This window comes from Lolium rigidum, chromosome 5 (genome assembly GCF_022539505.1).
Source record: "Lolium rigidum isolate FL_2022 chromosome 5, APGP_CSIRO_Lrig_0.1, whole genome shotgun sequence".
Taxonomy (NCBI): Eukaryota; Viridiplantae; Streptophyta; class Magnoliopsida; order Poales; family Poaceae; genus Lolium; species Lolium rigidum.
Genome location: NC_061512.1, coordinates 229720013 through 229740432, shown reverse-complemented (window position 1 = coordinate 229740432; position 20420 = coordinate 229720013). Strand labels below are relative to the sequence as shown.

The window sequence follows — 20420 nt, the reverse complement described above, 5'->3', positions numbered from 1 at the left end:
TTTGAGTCAATTAAAGAGGACCGGAGGGAGTATATGAGTAGAGATCTATTTCTATTCCGATCTCTTTATCTGCATCTCAAGGTTTGGCAGGTACCCGAACTAGAAGGATCTGTGAAGGTATTGAGGTTTTGAGTAGATATAGTTGCATGATTCCATGCCATGCTCAAGTGACAGTATTCATGGGTCGATAGTATGATTTATCTTCTAGGAAGCAATTGTGATATCATTAATGGTAATACCATTGTCTAATTATATTAATACCAAGAAATACCAAGACTTTGTGGGATGCATAGGAACTCGAGGTGGATAATTGATCTGTAAAGAACGCGGCAGGCAACATATATTATGGTGTTTTAGGATGCATCACCCACATTATATGTTGCATCGATATTTTGATATATTGGCACACTTCATTTTATCTTTTAACCCATTTGGTAATGCACAACTTGCAGGTGAAACCTTAAGCCTTGGCCTATCTTCAAACCATTGATACACAAACAACACAACACAACAAAACAAAACTATTGGTCTGCTAAAGCAAAAGTTAAGCAAAAATTAGAAGTCTTGTTCACCAAAAGCAATCTTCCCATGGATTCGTTAAACCTACGTGTTTAGAGAAAAAGCTTCAACACTAGTAGATGAGCTCGATGGTGGGTGGTAGCTAGTAGAGGTTGTCCTTGTTTGCGGTCTTCTTTGGTGTTCTGGTGTTGTGACTAGCCGAGTGCTCTTGGTGCTCAGCTGCCCCGAAGTTCATGCTCGCCAGCGGGTCGACGCCCTCGAACCTAGGCAAGAGGGGGAGGGTTCCCCTCTCCAGCAGCATCATCTTTCCGGTGGTATACCGAGCCGGTGTACGAGTCTTGGTCGTGCTCGCCGCCATTCCTTCACAGTATCTTCGGTGGTGATCTATCCCGTCAGTTTATGTCTTGCCTTGTGGTTTGTGCTGCGTGCGGCAGTGTTGTTCGTGGGTGGCAGCTATATTTGGCCGCAATGCTCAATCTCACCCTTGGCAACCTCGTTTGTCAATGTCCATGTGTGCTCTGGGTGAGCCTATGGACATGTCGACGTTGAGGCGCCCTTGATCCAGGGTGAGAAAGTAGGGTGCTTTCTCCAGATGTGAAAACAGATGACATTGTGACAATATTTGGCCATGAAGGTTAACGATTGCATGGGTTTCCCTGTGACTTTCCTTCACCGGTCGGATCGCGAGGCTTGACAAAGGCCTCGATGCTCGAGTTGTGCTCCATCTTCGTATTTTTTGTTTTGTTGTTTTGGAGGTTGTTCTTCAGCATTATTTTGGCCGTTCAGAGCTTTATTGACGTAAAGTTAGGCACTAGGTGCCTTCTGTCTAAAAAAACAACAACGATACTAGTAGTTGATACTTCAAGAAGATATGTGTGTTTTTTGTGCGTGCAAAATCGTAACGAGAATCTTAATTAGGTGGTGCCTCTTGCACACAACCGGCATCACATCCATCATGGAGCAACTACCCTGACAATAGCACCCCGCGCACGCGCACCCACGTTTCTTCACAAAATAGATGAACACGACAACAAGTCAACGATGCAGAAGGCTGCAGTGAAAAATATTCATGTACGATCCGGAGCATGCCAAGCCAAGGCCGGCGCGAACCCCGGATACCTACCCCCTCGGCCAAAGAGAAGGGTCTCTTCTTCAGTTCTTCTTTCAACTTGAGGCGCGCTGTGTCGGCGACCCTGCTGCTGCTGCGTGACACTCCGTGGTTGCCCTTCTTCTACGAAGATACTAGATCGATCCTGCCTTGAGCACACACCCCACGCACGCGCACCCACGTTCAACAAATAAATGAAAACGACAACATGTCAAACCACGCAGAAGGCTCAGCGAAAAATATTCATATACGATCCGGAGTCCGGACCATGCCGTGAGATACTCACAAGAGAAGCAGAAGGCGACCGGCCACCGCTGTTGACGGAGCTAACCCCCGGATCCCTCCTCGGCTGCCGCGCTTGTCGGCACGTCGTCACTTCTTCTTCTTCTCCGCGTTGGTACGCTCTTCGGCAGCGGCTTCGACAAGGACAAGGTACTTCTCTCTTCTTACAGCTTGATCCTTCTCACTCCCCTCCTTCGCTTCAGTCGCCACTCCATTCTGATGCGCACAGAACTCATCACTCCCTGCGTCGTATGAGAGTTGTCATCTAAATTTAGACAAATCTAAGACAACATTCATGTGGCGGAGGGAGTAACAGTTCTGATCTTGCTCTTTCGGAAACAAAATATAACTTGTGTAAGTAGTCGAAAACTGATGGATGCACCTGTGTCCGTAAGTAGTTGACTACACTGGCTTCGTCCACTCTTCACTCTCGACTCTCGAGTATGGGCCTATCTTCGCTGTAGCGTCAAATCTTTGGATTTGCAGCTAGCTATATTGTCTTTTGGTTCATAGTCGTTTTCGTTTTTATACTAACTCTCAAGCTAGCTACTGCATGTTCAAGCACAATTTTGTCACATTTCTCTGCCTTTGAAAAAGAAAATCGACTTCAGCAGAGTGAGTGCTCTTAATGGATATTTCTTCATGCTAGGGAGCGGGGACATGGGACTCCTGGACCTCTTCATCACGGCATGTGTGCCTGTTCTCAACACGCTCCTGGTTACCGGCTTCGGATCGTTCCTCGCAACTGACTTTGCTGGGATTCTGGGAAAAGAAGCAAGGAAGCATCTAAACTATGTAAGTCAGCAAGCGGCAGTGCCTGGCTCAAGTATATCTCTGTAAAATGCGGTAATTAAGATCAGCTAGCGATTTGGTCTACAATGATTAGTTGCTCTATAATGTTTCTGTCATAGTTCTGTTTTTTAGTACTAAAATAATCTGTCCTTGTGTGCCAAAAAAGTACTAATCTGTCCACTCATTTTCTAAATTATTTTTTCTGTATACAGGTGGTGTTTTATGTATTCAATCCATGTCTTGTCTCAATCAACTTGGCAAAAACAATCACCATGGAAACCATGGCCAAATTGTGAGTCTTCTTCACTTCACCTACTGTTGTGCAATGTTCGTTGATTATTAATGATCCATGGTACAGGTGGTTCATGCCAGTGAATGTCTTCTTCACTTTTATCTTCGGGTTAATCTTCGGTTGGTTCGTGATAAAAGTCACCCGAGCTCCACCCAAGTTAAGAGGCCTCATTCTGGGTTGCTGTTCTTCTGGTAAATATTGTAGTACTACTTCTCCACCTTTCTTCTGAATTGTCAAATAATGGACATGCATGAACGACCTACCGCGATCTGAGACATTTATTTTTGCGGTACAGAGCCTACAAACATTTATCTTGTATCTTGACAAGCTCAGTGTTCTGTGAAGGAGTAGTTGTTCCATCCCATGCTTCTTGCTTCAAACTAATTGGGCATGCAAAGCAGTTAACTAGAACATGGAAGAAAAATCACAGTTTTCTTTGTTCTAGTTATTCTTTGCTGTACATAGTATTAGCAGTCAATCTTAATATGCTAGTAAAAGAATAAATGTGAAAACCAACAGCTAGCTAAGTGTTGATGTAAAAAAAAAAAGCATAGATGCAGGATTTCAAACATTGGTAAAAGGGGAAAGCAGTGGACCAGATAATCAGTAACTGCACATTGTCCATCAAAGAAGTAGCCATCTGAGATCCTAGAAGCTAAAATCTAAAACGGCCCCAATACTAGTTCAGAAGAGCTTAAGAGTGCTATAAAAGCGCAGATGAGTTCGTCTATCAGTCTGACCGGATCATTGACGATCCCTTCTCATAATGTTTTTACCTGTACAAATAAGGTATTTCCCAGCACAGAAGAAATATAGCCATAGTACTGAACTAGTGATAACCGCATCTACCCACCATCAATGAAACGAAGATGAGCATGTGAGATCATGATACAAGTTCATGATTAACCGCGTAGATTTAAAAAAAATTATGCATTATCTTGGTGTAAGATGCAACGCTTCAAATTTTCTATATATGTCTAGACATTTGAAGTTACCTTGGTGATGGTTTGAACTTGCGCAGCTCCACCTTGATTTTTTTATCTTCTTTCTATGCTGCCAGCTCAACGTAAAATTCTTTTGTTGACTTAGTTGGATGGATGCAGGCAATCTGGGCAATATTTTCCTCATCATCATTCCAGCTCTTTGCAAAGAGAAGGGAAGCCCGTTTGGAGCACCTGATGTTTGCCAGACTTATGGACTAGCCTACTCATCGCTCTCATTGGCGGTAAGAATAATTACGTTCTCTGTTTTTCAGTATTTTGTCCACATCTTGGAAGCCTGGTTGTGTTTGTTCGTCGAGGATAATAATGCAGCGTTTATGTTTTATTTTTCTGCAGATCGGTGCCATCGTTCTTTGGACGGGCGCGTACAATATTATTCGTGCAAACTCAGAGGTCACTGAAGGAGACGGTAAACCTCCCACGGCTCAAACAAAAGTGTCGGCTCCAGGAGGCACTACGGGCGTAGTTTCAGAGACAAATTATTCGATCTTGAGTGATCATGTGGATGAATGCTCTCTCCCATTGATATCCAATGCAACTACAATCAAAACTAAGGTTTTTATTTTTATTTTTCGCGAAAAAAGAAAGAAATCTAGACAAGTCATACAGTTTATTATAGTTTTGCTAAATTGCAGCACGTAAGATTTATATGTGCATATATAGGTCCCATTATCAGAGAGAGCAAAACGATTTGTATCATCGGTTTCTAACACAGTTGATCTGAAGAAGCTGTTTGCACCTTCGACTATTTCAGTGGTATGCTAGTTTCATAAACCATTGTCTTCAGCATGGCACCAACTTTCGTAAGTATTAGTGATTTGAATGGATCCTTTTTTTTGTAGATTGTCGGGTTTATAATTGGAGGAATACCTCTGCTTAGAAATGCTATGATTGGAGATAGCGCTCCACTTCGTGTCCTTACCGAATCGGCTGAATTAATCAGGTGATGCATTCACATTCGACAACAAAAATCTTGTTAACATAATTCATGTGGTTTCAACTTGTAGCCTTTGATTATTAGATGTTGCCGACGATGTAGACGAGTAATTATGTTTGCCTCCATCCACATTTCTAATAGTAATTTTTGTTGGGCCTTTTCCTGCACAGCGGAGGAGCCATTCCATCTGTGACGCTGATTATGGGAGCGAATCTCATCACCGGTACGTAAGCTTGGCCCTGTTGTCTCGTCACTCTGAAGAAGTAGCAGTGACAGTGATGTAGTAGTGAAAATTAATAAGACGAATCTTAGCCTGAAACACGGAATATTCATTTCTCCAGGTTTGCGAGGAGATGTGAGCGTCCCACGGGCAGTGATCGCCGGTGTCGTGGCCGTCAGGTTCGTCCTCCTGCCATTGATGGGCACCGTGCTTGTGAAAGTGGCGATCCGGCTCGGCGTCATCCAACCAGACCCTCTATACCAGTTCATCCTCCTGTTGCAGTACGCCGTCCCACCCGCCATGAACATCGGTCAGACATCTACTCATAGCCGGTGAACTGATATTTTTTCCGTTGGAGGGAATGTGGATTAGTGATCTGATTGGTGTGTGGTGTTGTACCGTTGCTTTGGCAGGGACCATCACGCAGCTTTTTGGAGTGGGTGAAAGCGAGTGCTCGGTGATCTTCGTGTGGGTGTACGCGGTGGCGTCGGTTGCGGTGACGATGTGGTCTGCGTTCTTCATGTGGACCTTGTCATGAGCATCTCCCGTGTAGTAGTACGTCGGAGTCTCTGAAGCCGCGTTATACTAGAACAAGGGAAAGACCGGAGAGCCCAGCGAGCTAGTGACCATTCTATCTCATCTCCCTGAGTCGATCAGAACGCACAAGCTCAATCGAGTTGCTATAAAGCCTACATATTGTGGAACATTTGTGTTACGAGGATAAGCGAACACCTAACACATGTATATCATGAGTAAACTTTCCAATACGGTTATTAGTTGGCCGAGGATGATCGAAATTTAAACTTGGGGAGGTTGAGGAGTCCACCTTTTATTATTTCCTTAAGTTTAATCATACTATTCTCCAAATTTTCTCATTTTTTCCATTAGAGGCTGCATAATCACGAATTGGGTTCAAGATTGTCAAAAGCCTCTCTTTTATTCAATACACATACAAATAATATGAATAGGTAGAAATTCCACCGGATTTGCACTATGAAATAAGTGTGGTGTTGTTTGCCCACTAAAAGAGGATTTAAGTTTTATTAGGTCACAAAGTTCCAAGAAATAACTTCCGGTCCACCATAGTGAAACACCTATCCCTCGTTGATATCAGGGTTGAAATCGGTTACCCTCCAGCGTATGACTTAAAGGGATCATGGTAGCTCTAAATGAAGTTTAAAAACCGGGAGCATATGCTCTCGGGTGCCAAAACGCCACTCCCCCCTTACGGGTGACCTGTTGGAGTGGTATATTTCTTAATATGCTTGAAGTGTACAAATTTCTTATCGTTCTCATCAGGAAAGTGGCCGCTACCCATTGGAGGACCATTTGTTTTGTTACAATAATTTATGAATCCGGTGAATGCTTGCATAAGTGGCATTGTGGGGCAAAGCTTCACTGGAAAATAACCCAAAAATGATGCAAAATTTTGCATTAGAGCTCAAGGCAACATGGAGCCCCTTATTTGTAAAAGTTTGAAAACATGATTTTAAAATTCCGAAAAAATTGTGGAAACAATTATAGACATAGATACTGATGTACTCTACAAAGATGTCTTACATTATGAGGTTAACAAAAATGACACCATCTAACAGATTTTAGAGGTTTGACATTTTGCACTGTTCACTATTTTTAATGCCATATTTTGTCACTTTTATGCAGCCCAAAATAGTGGGTATTTCGAGTTAAGATTTTTTCATGTTGGCAGATTACATTTATTTCCTACATCTATAACTTGTGCTCGGGTTTCTAAATCAAGTCGCCACACCACCCAATCTACCAAGTTTGGATCTTGTAGCTGATGAGGGAGAGATGTCGATTTTCATGCAAAACAAGAGCATATAAATTGCAGTTAACCCTAGTCTTGCATGAATTGCACCAATTTAAAATTTTAACTTACTTGTTCTAAAACCAAAACACCGTATCATTTCCATTTTTACTATTAAGATGAAACATGTGAATGTTGTCACACATCCAAATAGTTACGGAAAAATGCCACCACACTTTATAGCCCCTTGCCAACTAAACGCCGCGTAGTTTCTCACCTAACGAGATTTTTCCGACCAATTCTTTCCATTACCGAAGGAAAAGATCGAGCCAACTCATGTTAAAATCGATACTTATCCAACAACTCTCAGTCCTTCTACCGTGTGATCCCCTGATTTCCTCTCCCTCCGTTCCCCCTTTTGCAGGGCGATGATGCCCAAGCCCTACCGCCCTCACGCGGCATGGTACAGTCATAACGCTACCCACCAAGTTGAACAGCGCGGCTCTGTCTACTACTTCCTTTGTACGGCATTTTCCCTACATCATCTCCTCCAATTTCTCCTTGTACCTCTCCTCTCCCTATTGGACCTCACCGATCAGACTTCCATGACAGTCGTCGTGATCTTTATAGCATATAGGAGAACCTTGGATGCTAGTTCACTCCGATGAGCTCCGACAACTTCGAGGAGAGTCACCCGACGTGGATGTTGTACAAGCCGCCGCCCCAAGGGGCATGGAGGAACACCGGTGAGCTGGAATAGCAACAACCCAGGTGGTGGCACGTCTGTTGGTGCCGCACCGGATGAAACTATGTGTTATACGAAACGATCTTCGCATATCACATTATTTGATTGGTCATAGTGTGTCTATCCTTTGCATCAATAGATAATGAACCGGTGCACCACCAGGCCGACCGATAAAAACCTAAACTGCTAGTGTCACCGGTTCGATCACCGGCCCGGTTTTTTAAACTAGGACCGACATCAGTGGAAATGAGATATGAGAGAAATCTGAGGGGTAATGAGCACCACGTCTTGCAGATTGCAATTCTCTTTGTCCCCATTCAGTCATATTATTTAGATAACGACTCAAGAATATTGATAGCTCCCCGTATGTTTTGGTTAGGGTTGAAGCATTTTTAATCTGATGTCAAAGTTGTGTTTTACACATGAACTATATGGATTATAAAATCTAAGAGGTTTAGGATTGGCATCAAAGCTGGGATTTAGAGTGTATTGAAATTGTTTCTGATATTTATCTACATAAAACGAGGGACTCAAGGCAGTGATAGGAAGCGAAGTCTTATTGATTAGTACTATACATCATATCATGGGGAAAACCAAAAGTATCTTATACCATTTTGAGCACAATTCAACACTCTATTAACTCTTCTTGTTTTTGTTGGGAAATTGAGATGAAAGTTCTGAACGGTAAACTATTTTGACTTACAGTCAAGGGCCCTTAGCAAGATTTTGGCCCATCTCAAGCTCCAAAGGCACAAGGTCAAGCGCCCTGAAAAATATTTGTAAATTTCATTTATATTGGATATGCGACTTATGTAGTCCTTCTATTTTACTGTTCGTTGGAGGTATTGTAGCTGAACTCAACAATTCGAATGATACTATCATGCTACAGTCCTACATAGTTAAGCAATATTTTCAGTATGAAGTTCACAGCGTGGGATGGCTACAAAGGGTGAGTGGGAAGGAGTGGAAGATCACAATGTTTGAGGAAGCACACAAATAATACAGATTTTGATCAACATTGCGTCTACAACGATTTGCTAGAGTTGAAGAAAGACTAACGCGTGAGCGCCATGTTTGTTGGAGTGGGATGACTACGAAACACAATAACAACAAATAATAAAGATCGATAACATGTGGCAAGTATTACTTAATAACAAAAGGTGAGCCCAACTCATTTGTTTACGGATGTGGATGTATAACCTACCCACCTAGGTTCAAGTCCTCACCAATGCATATTTAAGTTCTTATTATTTCAAAACAAATCGTTGCAGTGTTTCTCCTACCACATTCCTATCAAAAAAAAAATAGCTAAAGCATAAAAAAATTACACTGTAGAGACAACCAAAACTCAAACTAAAACAAAAGCAAAAAAAACTAACGCAAGACAAATAACAAAACTAATAAACTAAAACCAAGAACAAATCTAAAGGATGAAGAAATCGTACAACCACAAGGTTAGATGGCAGCAAGTTGTTGCTTCAACTCTTCTCAACAAGATTGCAATGGAACAAAAAATCCCGGTAGCGCCAAAAATCACTCTCTTGATGGCACCAAAACTGCACATATTTTCCACCTAGTAGGGACTTAAAGTGCAGAGTGATTAACAAGAATGATTTTCCCACAAGGGGGGCGGCCGCACTGTGGGCTCTCTCTCGTGTCCCACGAACCTCCTCTTGTCCCCCTTCTTCTCATCTTCTGATAAATCACGAAAAAATGTCGTGAAAAAATTTCCAACTCAGTTTGATGTCTGTAAGGTGTAGGGTTCGTAGCATAGAAAACAAAAAATTTCCTACCGCAAGAACGAACAAAAAGGCAAGATCTAATCTACTAGATGGTATCAACGAGATGTGATCAACATACCCTCAAAGATCTCTAAGTGTTTAACGAGATGAATCTCGTGGATGATGTAGTCGATCACTTGCTGCTCTCAGGAGCAAGTAGAAGATCTCGTCGGTCCGCAATCGGACAGCACCTCTGCACTCGATCACACGTACGGTGTTGATGAAGACGTTCTTCTCCCCGTTCCAGCAGGCAGCGGAAGTAGTAGATCCTACTCGGAATCCCGACAACACAACGGCGTTGTGACGGTGGTGGTGGAGATCTCCTGCAGGGCTTCGCCATCGCCGTGCGGGAGAGAGGGGGAGGAGGGTGGCGCTAGGGTTTGGGGAGAGAGGGGGTGTGGCCAAGGCAGCCAAGGTGTGGCCGACCAGCCCCCTCTCCTCCTCTTTATATAGGAGGAACACCCAAGGGTCCAAACCTATTCCTCCTAGGAGTCCTAGTGCAAACCTACCATAAAATAAAATAGTCAAACCTAGTCAAAGGTGGACTTAGGGTGAGACTTTCTCCCTCTTCCTTGGTTGGCCGCCAAGGTGGTGGAGTCCACCATGGACTCCACCTCCCCTTTAGTGGGTCGGCTAGGGTTGGCGGAGTTCCTCCGGGACTCCACCTTCCTTAGTGAATATTTTGGACAACCCTAGAACCTTCTAGAACTTTCCAAACCTCCGATAAAAAATCACCGGATTATTCCCAAACTTGGAATTTGACTTTATATATACGAATCTTACTCTCCGGACCATTCCAGACCTCCTCGTGATGTCCTGGATCCCATCTGAGACTCCGAAAAATATTCGGCCTCCATCTCATATTCTATATCTACTTAAACAACATCGAACCTTAAGTGTGTCACCCTACGGTTCGTGAACTATGCAGACATGATCGAGACACCTCTCTGATCAATAACCAATAGCGGGACCTGGAGATCCATAAAGGCTCCCACATATTCAACGATGACAGAGCCATTAACATACGATACCGATTCCCTTTGTCGCACGATACTTTACTTATCCGAGGTTCGATCATCGGTATCTCTATACCTAGTTCAACCTCGTTACTGATAAGTACTCTTTACTTGTACCGTGACATGACATCCCTTGTGACCCAGCCAGCTGCTTGCAAGATAATTGGATGACATTCCACCAAGTGGGCCCAGAGTATATCTATCATTCATTTGGATGAGCAAATCCCACTCTTGATCCATGCGCTTCAACCAATACTTTCCGAATACTTAACGCCACCTTTATAACTACCCAATTACAAAGTGGTGTTTGATGTCATCAAAACATCCATCCGGTGCAGGTGATTAACATGATCTCATGGTCGAAGGATTAGGTTACTATGTATCTTTTTTCGAGAATACACCCTGGGAGGTGTATTGATCACATAGAAGAAGGGGCCATAAGGCCCACACCACTTAGTACATGCTGTCAACAAGGGAATGCTATAGAGATCCCACTCACTTTCTTGTCAATACAAGCTTCTCCAAAAGTTTGTATAAGTCCAAAGTCTTTGATCACCTTATCAAAGCGTCGGTTCCAATTCCGGGATGCTTGCTTCAGTCCATAAATGGAGCACTAAAGTTTGCATACCTTGTCAGCATCTTTAGGATCGACAAAACCCTTGGGTTGTACCATATACAACTCTTCCTCAATGTCACCATTAAGGAACACCGTTTTGACATCCATGTGCCAAATTTCATAATCGAAAAATGCAGCGATTGCTAATAAAATCCTCACAGACTTTAGCTTCGCTACGAGTGAGGAAGAATCATCGTAGACAACTCCTTGAATTTATCAGAATCCTTTCGCAAAAAGTCGAGCTTTATAGACAGTAACATTACCATCAGCGTTTGTTTTTCTTTTGAAAATCCATTTGTTCTCGACAGCCTTGCGGCCATCAGGTAAGTCCACCAAAGTCCATACTTGGTTTTCATACATGGATCCCATTTCAGATTTCATGGCTTCTTGCCATTTGTTGAAATCCTGGCTCATCATTGCTTCCTCATACGTCGCAAGGTCGTCATTGTTGCCCACCAACATGACAAGGCGGGGTCATACCAATCAGGAGTGGTACGAATCCTCGTCGACTTGCGAGGTTCAGTAGCAACTTCGTTCGAAGTTTTATGATCATTATCATTAGCTTCCTCTCTTATTGGTGCAGGCGACACAAGAACATCTTTCGGTGTCGCGCTACTCTCAATTCTGAGAGAAGGTTCAGTAACCTCGTCGAGTTATACTTTCCTTCCAGTCACTTCTTTCGAGAGAAACTCCTTTTCAAGAAAGGATCCATTCTTGGCAACGAAAACTTTGCCTTCAGATCTCTGATAGAAGGTATACCCGATTGTTTCTTTAGGGTTTCCTATGAAGATGCATTTTTCCTCTTTGGGTTCAAACTTGCCAGGTTGTAACTTCTTTGCATAAGCTTCGCAACCCCAAAATTTAAGGAACGACAATTTAGGCTTCTTACCAAACCACAATTCATACGGTGTCGTTTCAACTGATTTAGATGGTGCCCTATTTAAAGTGAAGGCCGTTGTCTCTAATGCATAACCCCAAAACGATAACGGGAAATTTGTAAGTGACATCATAGACCGAACCATACCTAAGAGAGTTCGATTATGACGTTTGGACACACCATTGCGCTGTGGTGTTCCCCGTGGTGTCAACTGTGAAAGTATTGCACATTTCTGTAAATGCATGCCAAACTCGCAACTCAGATATTCATCTCCGCAACCAGAATGCAGAAACTTAATCTTCTTGTCACTTTGGAAGTCCTTAAACTTCTCGAAAGTTTCGGACTTATGTTTCAAAAAGTATATATACCTATATCTACTCAGACCATCCGTAAAAGTAAGAATATAACGATAACCACCGCGCGATGCTACACTCATTGGACACACACATCGGTATGTATTTTCCAATAAATCTGTAGCTCGCTCCATTATACCAGATAATGGAGTCTTAGTCATTTTTCCCATTAGACATGCTTGGCAAGTGATTCTAGAAGTCCATCGGAATAAAGTTTCTTCATGTGCTTCACTTCAATGTGACAAAGACGACAGTGCCACATGTATATAGAATTATCATTCAATTTTATTAGTTTAGCATCAATGTTATGAACATGTGTATCACTACTATCGAGATTTAATAAGAATAAACCATTCATATTAGGAGCATGACCATAAAATATATTATTCATATAAATTGAACAACCATTATTCTCAGACTTGAATGAATAACCGTCTTGCAGTAAACAAGATCTAGATATAATGTTCATGTTTAATCCAGACACCAAATAACAATTATTTAGATTTAAAACTAATCCCGAAGGTAGATGAAGGGGGAGCGTGCCGACGGCGATCACATCAACCTTGGAGCCATTTCCAATGCACATCATCACCTCGTCCCTTGATAGTCTTCGTTTATTCCGCAGTTCCTCTTTCGAGTTACAAATATGAGCAACTGAACCAGTATCAAATACCCAAGCACTACTATGATTACTAGTAAGATACACATCAATAACATGTATATCAAATATACATTTCTTCGTCTTGATGTTGCCGCTCTTCAGATCTGCCAGGTACTTGGAGCAGTTCCGCTTCCAGTGCCCATCGCCCTTGTAGTAAAATCACATATCATGCTTAGGGCCAGCATTGAGCTTCTTAGGAGGTGCATCAACTTTCTTGCCGCCCTTCTTGAAGTTGTCCTTTTTATTAGGCTTTCCTTTCTTCTTGAAACTGGTGGTCTTGTTGACCATCAACACTTGATGCTCTTTCTTAATTTCCACTTCAGCGGTTTCCAACATTGAGAAAAATTGAGGCAACATCTTGTTAATGCACTGCATGCTGTAGTTCATCACGAAGTTCTTGTAACTAGATCGCAATGAATGGAGGATACGATGAATCTTTATTCCCAAATCATGGAGCTTCTTCGCGTGCCCACACATTTTGAGCACGTGCTCGCGAACGGAGTTGCCCTCTTCCATCTTACAGTTAAAGAACTGCTCAAAGGCTTCATAGCTTTCCACGATCGCGTGAGTTTCAAATATCATTCTGAGCTCAATGACAATATCATGAGAGTCGTGGTTCTCAAAGCGCTTCTGAAGCTCTGATTCTAAACCGTAGAGGATGGCACACTGAACTATGTAGTATTGGTTCTTCCGAGTGAGGCAAACATTTTAACCTCATCGGGAGCAGTTTCTGCAGGTGGGTCACCTAGCGGTGCATCGAGCACATAGAGTAGTTGTCCAACAGTGAGGACAATCCTCATGTTACGGAACCAGTCTGTAAAGTTGCTTCCATTATTTTTCAGCTTTTCTTTCTCTAGGAATGAATTAAAGTTGATGGTATGGTCGGGATAAAGAAGAACTTGTCGAAGGCCCGACCAAGGAATCTATCGACCACCTCATGAGACACCACTTGCAATTTGGTATCCTGGAAACAAAGGACAGAGGCACCCGAAAGCAAAACAACCTGATAGATAGCATCACATCGAGACAACGATTTCAAGCCACGAAAATTCCAAATGAGCCAAGACAGAAAGTTCGACATGGATATGTACACGTAGGTCGCCCAAACGGCGAGGCGTCTCGGAGAACACCACACACAGACCTACACAATCACCCCCGCCACATCGTCGCCCGGCGGTGGTAGGGCAGAGGGTAGCCACCCGAAAAGAGCAAGACATGCAATCAGGTTCTTCTTCGTCACAGGTTTGTCGAAGAAGCAAAGGTAAGCGTCCAACGTCGCGTCATCTATGATCTCCCCCTATGAGAAATCCCCAACTGCACCATGATGGTCTGCTGCTGCTTCTTGACGGGGGTATCTGCTGTGAACCGTCTCGCCACCCTTCGATTGCGGCGGATGACAGACGGCTGGGCACGACGCTTCCATGGCGGCTTGGGGACACGTCGCGACAGGAGAGCCTAGCGACGTAACCGACAACGATCGCGGAAGGAGGCGAGGCGTAGCTGCAGATCGTCGAAGGAGGAGGCCGTCGGCGTCACCGGCCAGGCGGCAGGAGCGGGAGGGGGTGGGTACTAGCTAGCGCCATGGCCTGTGCAGGGGGCACGGGAGCTGGCTACTCCACGATCTCCCCATCCTCCGGCTACTCCACGATCTCACCCTCCTCAAACCCACACGAGCGCTCCGGAGAGGTGAGAACAACAGTGAACATCGACATGGGTTACCAAAGGATGTCATGGCCTTTTCCACGTCGGAATCAAAGGAATCCACCGACCTAGCTGGGGACAGAGGCCTAGTGGGCGACCAAGGCCCATCAACCGGCCAAAGGACAAGAGTAGTTGGGGGCAACCTGGGCCGGCCCAACTCGTGGATTGAAGAAGAGCCCCGAGCGCAGGAACTCTCCCGCAAAAACGAGCAAGCATTGTCCACCTGCTGCTGCCCTTGGTCAAAAGGCACCGGCGTCAGAGACGAGCCGCTGCTGCCGCCGGCAGAACTCCCGCTTGCAGCCAAAGGAGCGGCAAATGACAACTGCAACTTTTGACCGTCCACCACAGGAGAAAGGGCGGCCACATGTTACTATGTATCTTAAAGCTTGTAGGAAAACAAACTTAATGACTTGATCATATGCTATGCTTACTATGGGTGTGTGTGTCCATCACATCGTTCTCCTAATGATATGATCTTGTTATTAATAACATCCAATGTTCATGATCAGAAAACCATGATCATCTATTAATCAACAAGCTAGTTTAACAAGAGGCTTACTAGGGACATTTTTATGTTTACAAAACACACCAATATTAATATTTCCGGTTAATACAATTATAGCATGTGATGCAAATATTTATCATAAACATAAATATATAATAATAACCACTTTATTATTACTTCTTGGGTATACCTCCAACATAAAGTCCTTGAAACTCAAAAATAAGCAAAAGAAAGATTCATGTAAGTGGATTTTGTTGCAAATTCCTGAAACAATTAGGACACCTCACATATCAAGCATATAGAGAATGAATTTTGTACTTACACACGAGTGTCAAATATAACAAAACTCACATGTGCATTTTTATATGTTTCAACGATTTACATTATATTTATCAAACTGAGTACACATGACGGAGGGAGTACGATGTTTCAATTATGATTTATTTTTTCTGATGTACCCATGGTTTCAAAATATGCATGCCAATTGACACCCACATCCCTTCCATAGTTCCATGTCACCAAGAATCTTAGGTAGCACCTCTTGCACACAACCGACATCACGACCATCATGGACCAATGCCCCAGTCCTAACTTCAGCAGCCTCCGCCCACCCACGTTCAAAAATTAAATGAACACATCAACGACGCACGAAGCCTGCGACGGAAAATACCGAATACACGCCGGCGCCGCAATATCGGAAGAGAAGCAAAAGGTGCCTACGCAATCTGGCCGCCGGTGTTGACGGCGCCGACCCGGATCCCTCCTCGGCCAAGGAGTCGGATCAGCTCCGACCTCCGAGAAACCGGCCGCGCTCGTCGGCACGCCGTCACTTCTTCTCACCGTTGCAGGCGGCAGCCGCCTCCATCCATCTGGATTTGGTACTTTTTTTTTTGATCTCGCTCTTTTTTTTGAAAAGATTTGCAAGCTGCTAGTTGATTCACTCTTTACTGTTTTCTCTAGTTTGAAACCTTCACATTAGCAGTTATCATTTTTTTCTTATCGACTACTACCGTTAACTCTGTCGCTGCACTGCATACCACATAGGTTCGTTTTGTTTTTCCACATAGTAATAACTTCTGTTTTTGAATTAAGGAGCTCCCGATTTAATCGAAAATGAAACCCATAAACATGCAGTCTTTTTTTGTGATAACACACCCAGGACTTGTAAATCATGAAATTATCAAGTTCCAGACTTAACACAAACAACTACCACGACCAGATCATCTAGGACTCGGATGGAGAGATCGTCTGAGTGCCTGTAAGCGCCGGCGTCGAGCCCGGGCACGTGCCCAGGGTGCCCGGACGGCAAATCCGCCCCTGTCTAGGAGAAACAACCGTAATTCTAAATGGACCATTACAGGCATCATATGGTTTTTTTAAAACCTCGAAACATAATCTCCTGAGGGAACTCTACCACACTTGTGATCCTCCCATCTTCCAAAACCTCTTTTTTCAATTGTTTCTCTTAACTTACACCAATTCTTTTGTGCACAAGTAATAACTCAACATGTCATGCTTATAGTAATAACTTGATGTGTCATTGTGTTTGTTCACGTATCATTTGTCATATTTCTGCTACGTATAGATATAAGAACTTTTTTTTAGAGGTAGATATAAGAACTTGAGCGGTGTTCTTAACGACATTTCTTGATGCTAGGCCGCCAGGGACATGGGACTCCTGGAGCTCTTCATCACGGCATGTGTGCCTGTTCTCAACATGCTCTTGGTAACTGGCGTCGGATCATTCCTGGCAACCGACTTTGCTGGGATTCTAGGCAAAGAAGCAAGGAAACATCTGAACTATGTAAGTGGTAGTGACTGTCACAAGTTAAAATGGCAGTATGATCAGCTAACAAATTATTTATCCTTCATGTTTCCGTCGTTATTTCATTTTAGTAATCTCTCCACTTGTGTCGGATCATTTGATTTCCGCAGGTAGTGTTTTATGTATTCAATCCATGCCTTGTCTCCACCTATTTGGCAAAAACAATCACCATGGAAAGCATGGCCAAACTGTAAGTCTCGCTTCTTTGCTTCACCACCTGTTGGGCAACGTTCGTTGTATTCATGATCTATGGTACAGGTGGTTCATGCCAGTGAATGTCCTATTCACGTTTATCTTCGGGTTAATCTTCGGTTGGATCGTGATTAAAGTCACCGGAGCCCCACCCAAGTTAAGAGGCCTCATCTTGGGCTTGCTGTTCTGCTGGTAAGTGGTAACTACGGTACCTATTCTTCCAAATTGTCAGAAATATTAAATACTCTCTCTGTTATGCATGAACATCGTACAATGATTCCACACATTTACTTATGCAAAATTTATCATGTGGTGGTTGCTTGGGCCTGGGCAGATGCATCCATGTCCGTATCTTGCAACACAGAAGGGTACCCATAGTACTCAACCATTGATGACCACATCTACCCACCTTGCACCATTCCATGACACGAAGTTGAGAGTGTGAGATCATGATACAAGTTCATGGTAACTCATAGAAAAAAAATCTAACGTTCTACCGTGATGACAGTTAACCACAGAGATATAAAAGTTATTATGCAAGTTTTCTATTATGTTGTTGTAGAAAAGTAGCTGGTGCGAAATTTAAAAATTCCAATCACTGTCTAGACATTTGGAGTTACCTTGGTGAACTGGTCGAACTTGGCCAGCTCCACCTTGAGTACAACCCCTCGTTAGTTTTGCTTCTTTTTCTGCGCTGACAGTTCATCGAATTGTTTTGGTTAACTTGGTTGTATATATGGATGCAGGTAATCTCGGAAATATTTTCCTCATCATCATTCCAGCTCTTTGCAAAGAGAAGGGAAGCCCGTTCGGAGCACCTGATGTTTGTCAGACTTACGGACTAGCCTACTCATCACTCTCATTGGCCGTAAGACTAATTGCGCACTCTGTGTTTGTTTTTTCAGCATATATGTTGTCCACATCAGGTTAGCCTGATCGTGTTTGCTTGTTGAAGAGAATAATACAACTTGTCACTGTCGTTAATGACTTATTTTCTGCAGATTGGTGCGGTATTTCTGTGGACAGGAGCGTATAATATTATCCGTGCAAATTCAGAAGTCACTGAAGGAGACGGCAACTCTCCAACAACTCAAACAAAAGCCTTGGTTTCTGGAAGCACTACGGGTGTGGTTACAGAAGAGAATTATCCGATATTGAGGGATCACGTGGACGAATGCGCTCTCCCGTTGATATCCAATACAACAACCAAAACTAAGGTTTCATTTCTTCAAGTTTTTTCTACACGAGTCATACAGTTTATTCATAGTTTTGGCAGCACTGAGGAATCTAGATTTGTATATATATATATAGGTACCATTGTCAGAGAGAGCAAAACGAATTGTATCATCGGTTTCTAGAACAGTTGATCTGAAGAAGCTGTTTGCTCCTTCGACTATTTCGGTGGTATGCTAGTTTCAGAAACGACCATTTCCTGCATGGCAGCCTTAGGTTGCAATAGACTAGCACCAACTTTCGTGATTTGGATCGATCCTTTTTGTAGATTGTCGGTTTTATAATTGGAGGAACACCTCTGCTTAGAAATGCTATGATCGGAGAAAGCGCTCCACTTCGTGTCCTTCGCGAGTCGGCTGAACTAATCGGGTAACACATCCACATTTGTTAACATAATTTCTCTAACATAATTCGTGTGGTTTCAACTTCTAGCCCGTGAGTACTAGATGGTGCTGATGATGTAGATGAGTTGCTTTGTTTGAATCATTTTCGTGGGCCTTTTCCTGCACAGCGGAGGAGCTATTCCATCTGTTACGCTGATCATGGGAGGGAATCTCATAACTGGTAAGCTTTTTTTTGGGGGCCTGGAACAACAGGCTCTGCTTGTATTCATTTAAAGAAGAGGGAATTCTGTACATGTCTAAATAAGGCAGAGAGACGACCAAAAAAGAAAAGAGAAAAAAGAGACAAGCGAAGAGCCTTCTATTTACAGCAGACAACTGATCATGGGAGGAAATCTCTTCAGTCGTTACCATTGATTTAAGTATATGAAAGGAGCATGTGAAGGGATGAGCTGAAAGTAACGTGGAACATATGTTTCAGGATTGCGAGGAGCCGCGAGCGTCCCGCGGTCGGTGATCGCCGGTGTGGTGGCTGTCAGGTACATTCTGCTTCCCTTGCTTGGCACAGTACTTGTCAAGGCGGCGGTCCGGTTTGGCATCATCCAGCCAGATCCTCTGTACCAGTTCATCCTCCTATTGCAGTACGCCGTCCCACCCGCCATGAACATCGGTCAGACATCTGGACTCACGTCGCATGGTCGTTTTCTTCCGTTCACAGCAATTTTTCGCCGATTATTTAACTGACGATTGGTTTGGCTTCTATTTCAATTGTGTGTTCTGGGTTTACCATTTGCAGGGACAATCACGCAGCTGTTTGGCGTGGGGGAGAGCGAGTGCTCGGTGATCTTCGTGTGGGTGTATGCGCTCGCGTCGGTCGCGGTGACAGTATGGTCCGCGTTCTTCATGTGGACCCTGTCGTGAACCTCTCTCGTGTATTAGTACGTGGATCGGAACCTCTGAAGCTGCGAGATAGAAACGAGAGAAATGACGGCGAGCCAAGCTGCCGAGCTTAACTGAACACCTACAAGTTGTGGAAGATTTTTGCTTCCGAGCTTAACTGAACACCTAACCGCTGTATATCACGACTAAACTCTAAGTTGCATACAGTTGTTGCTTGGTCGAGGATGATCCAAATTTGAACTTGGGGAGGTTGAGGAGTCCACCTTGTATTACCCCATTAGTGTCTGTATACTCATAAATTCATTGCCATATTCTGCAAAGCCGCTTTTTTTTATTCTTTATACACATAGAAATAATATAAAAAGGTTTTTCCACCTGTAAAAATTTTGACAACTTGATCAAGTAAATTCACAGGGAAAGTTGGCTGAGAATAAATTTGGAAGGAGTAATCATCTGATGAGTTCTAGACTTCTTTCAGCAGAACAAAAGGAAATGTTTATTTTCCCGCTATTTTCTAACTGTGTGATCTGCATAACCAGTATCAGATAAAGTGTGAGCCGAGATCAGGAGAGTTTGCTCGTGATCATAGTGCAGTCTTAGGAAGCGTACTCTCCCAAATAAAATTGTTTTTTTACGAAAAAAGTGATATCAGCATGTGAATGACTTATGGCATATCATTCTTTTTCAAGCTTGTGTTGCTCACGGTGCTTAGTGTCTGATGCGATGTAGTGTCTTTTTGGACTGCTACTTATCTC

The 20420-nt window shown here is 43.3% G+C and overlaps 2 protein-coding genes across 2 annotated transcripts; both read left to right on the top strand.

Annotated features, from left to right (window-relative positions):
• Positions 1 to 2569: 2569 nt before the first annotated feature.
• LOC124652751 (protein PIN-LIKES 3-like) lies at positions 2570 to 5855 on the top strand. The gene is made up of 10 exons (XM_047191792.1): positions 2570 to 2704; positions 2914 to 2993; positions 3060 to 3184; positions 4097 to 4218; positions 4331 to 4549; positions 4658 to 4750; positions 4837 to 4937; positions 5102 to 5154; positions 5273 to 5461; positions 5565 to 5855. Exons 1-10 carry the CDS (start codon positions 2570 to 2572, stop codon positions 5687 to 5689), a joined length of 1242 nt encoding a protein of 413 aa, XP_047047748.1. The 3' UTR covers positions 5690 to 5855.
• A 9926-nt stretch (positions 5856 to 15781) lies between these two features.
• On the top strand, positions 15782 to 19999 carry LOC124652750 (protein PIN-LIKES 3-like). The gene is given in 12 exon segments (XM_047191791.1): positions 15782 to 16052; positions 16832 to 16978; positions 17110 to 17189; positions 17258 to 17369; positions 17371 to 17383; positions 17938 to 18059; positions 18193 to 18408; positions 18503 to 18595; positions 18693 to 18793; positions 18936 to 18988; positions 19247 to 19435; positions 19562 to 19999. Coding segments are annotated over 11 exon segments (1239 nt in total). The 5' UTR covers positions 15782 to 16052; positions 16832 to 16843; the 3' UTR covers positions 19687 to 19999.
• The last annotated feature ends 421 nt before the right edge of the window (positions 20000 to 20420 follow it).

Excerpts from the sequence above, each read along its gene's own strand:
- LOC124652751 (XM_047191792.1), top strand. The coding sequence starts at position 2,570 with ATGGGACTCCTGGACCTCTTCATCACGGCATGTGTGCCTGTTCTCAAC. Across the intron at positions 2,994-3,059 it reads ATGGAAACCATGGCCAAATT|GTGGTTCATGCCAGTGAATG; the intron begins GTGAGTCTTCTT and ends TCCATGGTACAG. Across the intron at positions 4,550-4,657 it reads CAACTACAATCAAAACTAAG|GTCCCATTATCAGAGAGAGC; the intron begins GTTTTTATTTTT and ends GTGCATATATAG.